This window comes from Magnolia sinica, chromosome 13, assembly GCF_029962835.1.
Source record: "Magnolia sinica isolate HGM2019 chromosome 13, MsV1, whole genome shotgun sequence".
Lineage (NCBI taxonomy): Eukaryota > Viridiplantae > Streptophyta > Magnoliopsida > Magnoliales > Magnoliaceae > Magnolia > Magnolia sinica.
This window is the reverse complement of record NC_080585.1, coordinates 17,279,159-17,285,300: the sequence shown is the minus strand read 5'-3', so window position 1 is coordinate 17,285,300 and position 6,142 is coordinate 17,279,159. Positions and strand designations below refer to the sequence as shown.

Here is a 6,142-nt window from a genome sequence, read left to right as displayed (position 1 = left end):
TTGGTTTATTGCTTGAATCTTTATTAATTGACAGTTCAAGTTTGATTTTTAGCCAACAAGAGAAAGGGTCCATTGCCACCTTTAGAAATCAAGGCCGTCTTTGCATGACGTCCACCCCACATGGGCACTTAAACCCAAGACTTTCAGTGTTGAAACGCAAAGAGTCCACCACCATTCAACCATGCCTTAAAACCCTGATATGTCTGACCTATTTATGCAATCCTAATTTATCTAATCTATTTATGCACCAATGAGAAAAATAAAGACATTATATTTAAGGTAGAATAAGCAAGAATAACATGTCTCTTGAAAATGGTTGCTCAAATACATCCCAAGGTATTCCAATAAAATATGTTTGGAAAATTAGCCTTCCAATCTGGGCCATCTTCCATTAATGTTCCAACCTGTTTATATGAAAAGTCTCTTTTTGTTTGATGGAAAATCAGCAAATAAGAGGACTGAATTGATTATTCCAACTTCTGATAATTTTGCTCTTTTACCTGGAACAGTCAATATAACATTTTTTATGACCAAAGGGTTGAAATGATCAATATGAGTTTTTTTTGGAGGCATCCCCCGAGAAGAAAAGGTATGGGAAATTGAATAAACCTCAAATCCAACCACCAGAGTCCCAAAGCATCTTTGGGGTCAATTGGTTTATGGTAAACAGTTGTAATAGGTGGTAAATGGATGCGCATGGGCAAAAGGATTGTTAGGTATGGTAATCTGTGGTAGTTGGAATCAATGTGAAATGGCATGCCCTAAAATCATGTAAATTAGAATCCTCTCAAATGGTAGAGAATTGGATGCAAATTTCAGAGATGATTAGATATTTGAAAGTTGGCTCACTTTTATTACCCACCCAAGGCTCAAGAATTTACTCGCTTTTTTAACCATAATGTGTTATTTCAATGGACTTGTTACAATTATTATATCAAATGTCACGTACATTAATTTGGGATATTAAAACCAATTTACATAACACATTCCAATTACAAGCATCCAAACCAATAGGTGGACGGTGTGGATATAGCCCACACATCATGGTAGGACCTACACAACTTGCTAACATTGAGTGGAATTAGCACGGGACCCAATGCAATTCCATCCCAACTAATTCCAAGCTTTTCCGGCCTCCCCGAACATTTGAGTGAAATTGGCAGGGGAGCAAATGCAATTTCATCCCACCTAATCCCATCTGATACAATGCGCCAAACGTCCCCTCAGGGGCCACAGACATTTTAAAACAAGATGATATTTGTGTTTTTCTTTCATCGATGTCCATATGACTTATAAACAGGTTGGGGACCATAGAAAGGTTTCAACGGTCGACATCATTATCCCCGATATTTCGTGTGGTGTGGTCCAGTTGAGATTTGAATATGGTTTAATTTTATGGTTATGAGATAAAATGATCTAGAGAAACGGATGGACAGCTTGGATTTATTTTCTCAATTTACTAAGTGCTCTTTAAAATAAAAACAACCATAACACTATATTTGTGGAAATGAAGGATATCCAAACTCCAAGAGAGGCAAGTACAAATCTCAATTCTCACAAGTGAGGAAGAAAATCTGTAGATTTTTATCTTTACATTTTTGCCCCTGAATTACAAATTTCTTCGGAGAACTTCCTCCTTTCTCGTTCCAAATCTTTCAAAACCCGAACGACTTGGGTCAATACATCAGATGGTTGACTAGAGTCAACACCAACCATCCCAGCCAAGAACTCGAGCTTCGTCTTCACACTCTCATCATACAAGATCTCATCCACGCACCTCTCATCACCGTCCGATTCCTCGGACTCCTCCTCATCAAGTTTCCGGATACTTGATGTATCCGCATCCGATTTCGAGTCGAAATCTTCTTCTGATACATCATCGACAACGTTCATTTCTTCCATATCAAGGCTCTCAGAAGAGCTACCACCCAGAAGCTCGGAACCAAGAGTGCATGCACCTGAAACCTTCACAATATCGGATTTCCCAAAATAGGTGTTGGGTTTCGGATAGAAAGACGTAACGGAACGGGTAGAAGGATCGAAAACATTGCAGGGATGATCAGCTATCCTACTCTTCATTGCATCCATTTTTACAAACACCTGAAGAAAATGCAAGTGATTGGTTATGTAGAAATGAAAATGAGGTAGTAAATAGAGAAAAAACAGACGGTGCATGTTTATGAAGTATCAAATTCTGCCAGAGTATTAAAAGCTGCAGTTATATAAGGAAAATTCACAGCTAAGACTCCCTTTTTTTAAGTTACCGTAGAAAGGGGAGTATGGGCTCGCGCTGTATGGGACCCACATAGGCCCACCTAAGATCAGTAACGGCTGATGGGTAGGAACCGTCAAATGTTGATTGCACATGATCCCAACGATCTAAAGTGGGCCCATCCCATATGGCATGCTCTAGCGCGATTGGTCAGCAACCGATCAATCGATCAGGCAATGATGTCTTCGTGATATGAGGCATTGAAATGGAATGGGAACTTGAAAACTATCAACAGCCCACATTCAAAGTGGGAAATCACATCAATGTGAAGGATCAGATCGTCAAATCTGTGTGGTTTTTGTAGTATGTGACAACAGCGAGAGGGCTTACCAGATGGACTGTCCAGATTCACTGATCATCAAGCCAAGCATACAGCGCCATTTGGCAATGAAACAATAAGGACCCAACGCGGTTTGCCTAGCTAGTGACGCTGCCATGAGCCAGGTGGCTATGGTCGGTGCTATGTGGACCCCACCATAATGTATTTGTTTTATCCACGCCGTCCATCCATTTTGAAAGATTATTTTAGAGCTTGAACAAAAAAATGAGATATATCTAAATCTCAGATGGACCACACCATGGGAAACAGTAGTGATTGAATGTCCACCATTAAAAACCTCCTAGGGCCCACTGTAATGGTTATTTGACATCTAACCAGTTGATTAGGTCTTAAAGACTTCGATGAAGGGGAAAAAAAAAATATTAGCTTGATCCAAAACTTTTGTGGCCCCCAAGAAGTTTTTAATGGTGGGCGTTCAATCAATACTGTGCGGTCCACTTGAGATTTGGATCAACTTCATTTTTGGGCTCATACCATAAAATTATCTGGAAGAATGGGCAGACGGAATGGATGAAACACATACATCATTCTGGGGCCCACAGAGCCCCGACAACTAGCCATTGGCTAGTGGCAGGGTCAGTAGCCAATCCGTTTCCAGCAGGACCTGCTCACCCGGAAGATTCTTTTGAAGAACACAACTACAAGCACACGTGTGGTGATCTGTCACTGGAGGGGCCCACGTGGCCAAATTTTCCGATAATCCAAACTGTCCATTTTGTAGACAGTGGCATGAATGAGCTATAGCCGAAAATATACATAAATTGATTATCCTGATCATCAAATCGTTAGCATTCAAATGGACGGTTGAGATAGAACTGATCAATGATGCACGTGAAATTATAAAAGTTGGTGGCTGAGATGTCAGACCATCGCAGCGTTTGGACAAGCGTGCATGCATCGACGATGTTGCTCGATCACGCAAATGTTCAGACACGTGGGCCCAAGCTTTCACATGGTAAACTCAACAGTCTCAGACTACTGCCATGGCCTATTCATGATGGTACCTCCAACGGTTCAGATCATATATGCACATGGCCCAGCTTCGAGCAATACAAGCCAGGCCTCTAATGATCATGTAAAAGTTGCTTTTTGGACGGTCCGATGATTGAATCCACATATGCTCCGAGCGCTAACCTTCAGAGATCACGGTAAGATGATTCTGACCGTTGACATGTATAACTCAATGTGGACCATTGACAAGAAATTTTTCAATGGCTCACTTTCAACTGATCAAATCGAATGGACAGGATCATCCTTTCATCATGATTACTGGACCATACAACATCCAGACCCTCAGGATGGACAGTTTTGAACAGACGCCATCTCTGATTGAAGGCCCACAATTCAAGGGGAAAAAAAAAAAAACACTAAGAATTCAAAATCCCATACAAGAAAATTTTCGAAAGAGTACCTCAAATGGCTTCAACAGGAACTTCTCCGAGAGAGAGAGAGAGAGAGAGAGAGAGAGAGAGATATGGTATTAAGAGCATGCAATGAATGCTGATGGTGTCGTGGGAGATTTTGCAACGCCCGCACGCGTCATTCCCGTTGTTCCAGCGATCGTGTGAGATGGCAGTTGCCACCGTTGATTTTTAGTGGGCCGATCTCAAAACTTAGCAAATCGCATTGATTGAGCTCTTGTCTTCTTCCTCTTTTTAAACAGAAATTACTTAAATGCTATTGCCTGGCATGACGGTTCACGCGCATGCACGACCATGCACGTGGCCTGCTCTTCTCTTAATCCATCCAAGATGTGGCACCAACTTTAGATGGTTCATAAATAATAAATAAATGATCACATACGTGATACAACCCCCTACTTAATATACAGCGTTTTATTTTCTGCCTATCGATCATTTTCAGTGGATCATCCAACCCGTGGAAAAGGTGGAATATAACATGATATTACTCAGAGAGAAAATTTGGCACAACCCACTCTTCGGGTTGGCCACACAAATTTACTAAGTCAGACCGTCGGCAGTAGATTGATTTGGACGGTGTATCCATGTTGATCAATAGACCAACCTGACTTTTCTCGCAGGTGGTATTTATGATGTGTCCCACCTTTTTCATGGATTGGATTTGACATAAAAGTGATACGACGCCCGAAATGGTAAGATACATACAACATTGTATGGTAAGTTAACATGCGCACGTACAGTTTCAAATAAATCGTCGAGTTTATGATGTAGCTCAGCCAGTACGCGGATTGCGTACTACCCCGCCCGTCTCTAGCCAAGAAAGGACAGTTCTGTGGCCGGGCCCACCGCATGCCGTCCATACCTTTTCTCGTGTCATTTGAAGGCATGAGCACAAAAGTGAGGTAGATGCAATGCTCAAACGTACCACACCACATGTTACTCTTGCGTTTAATGCAACCCAAGCTTGTTGTTGTGTGGTCCACTTGAGCGTTGGATCTACCTCATTTTTATGCATATACCTTAAAATGGACGCTGATTAGCTACTGAAAGGGTGAGTAGCGAGACTGGCTACTGAAGTGACATCACCAAGTTATGTAGGGCCCACAATAATGTATGTGCTATATGTACACTGTCCATCCATTTGAAAAGATTATTTTAAGGCATGATCAAAAGAATGAGGCAAACCTAAAACGGGAGTAGACCTAACCACGTAAAATAGAGGGGAGAGTGACGTCCATCGTTGAAACCTTCCTAAGGTCCACCGCCATGTTTATTCGAGATCCAACCTGTTGATAAGTTAACACAGACATTAAATAAGGGAAAACACAAATATCAGCTTGATCGAAAGCTTTTGTGGCCCTTGGAAGTTTTTAATGGTGGGCGTGACTGTCTCCACTGTTTTCTGTGGTGGGGTCCACTCGAGATTTGGATCTGATTCATTCTTTGGATCACCGCCTAAAACGATCTCTCCAAATGGATGGATGGTGTGGATACAAAACATACATCATGGTGGGACCCACAGAAATAGGTGACCTCACTGAGAGAATAGATGGACGGCGTGGATAAACAGATACATCACAATGGATCCAACCATAGAACTGCCCGTTCGTGGCTAGAGACAGGGGGTAGCACGCAATCCGCGTCCGCTTACCCAACATGTTGCGATGATGAACAAGATCCGGCCGTTTAGCAGGTGGGCCCATCTTCTGGACTGATAGCAACAAAATCATGTGTTGAAAAGCTTTGAAGATCAATCGGCTTGATTTTGTATTAAGATGACTCCTATCGTGAGTCCCACGATGAATGGACCATGAGTGAAATATTAATTGCTACAAACTATCCCATCCGTTCGATCTATGGACCGTCCACGCTACGGGACCAGTTTTATGGACCGTCAGAGCCTTCAGGAGGTGGGTCCCACCAAGAATAGGAATTATGTAAAGTGTGAGTTGCCACCAAATATCCTATGGACGGTTAGAATCAAAATACCGCTCAACGTTTTTGCATGTAAGTACATTCCACGGATGGCTAGGATCATTTTTTATATAAAAATGCGCCATCATAGCCTATCCTTTTGTCGGGCCCACCTCATGAACTGGATTGTACAAT

The 6,142-nt window shown here is 42.0% G+C and overlaps 1 protein-coding gene across 2 annotated transcripts; it reads right to left on the bottom strand.

Annotated features, from left to right (window-relative positions):
- Positions 1-1,417: 1,417 nt before the first annotated feature.
- Positions 1,418-4,312, bottom strand: LOC131223016 (uncharacterized). 2 transcript variants are annotated; one of them, XM_058218296.1, is made up of 2 exons: positions 4,024-4,312; positions 1,418-2,100 (listed from the first exon to the last, which is right to left on the bottom strand). In XM_058218296.1, exon 2 carries the CDS (start codon positions 2,086-2,088, stop codon positions 1,591-1,593), a length of 498 nt encoding a protein of 165 aa, XP_058074279.1. In that variant the 5' UTR covers positions 2,089-2,100; positions 4,024-4,312; the 3' UTR covers positions 1,418-1,590. The 2 variants fall into 2 exon arrangements, with proteins under 2 accessions (XP_058074279.1, XP_058074278.1); XM_058218295.1 differs by lacking the exon at positions 4,024-4,312 and adding an exon at positions 3,480-3,999.
- Positions 4,313-6,142: the final 1,830 nt, after the last annotated feature.

Bases quoted from the DNA above. Each gene is read 5' to 3' on its own strand.
- LOC131223016 (XM_058218295.1), bottom strand. From the start codon at position 3,506: ATGCACGCTTGTCCAAACGCTGCGATG. The intron at 2,101-3,479 runs GTCTGACATCTC...CATTTTCTTCAG, and splicing joins CTTGTCCAAACGCTGCGATG to GTGTTTGTAAAAATGGATGC.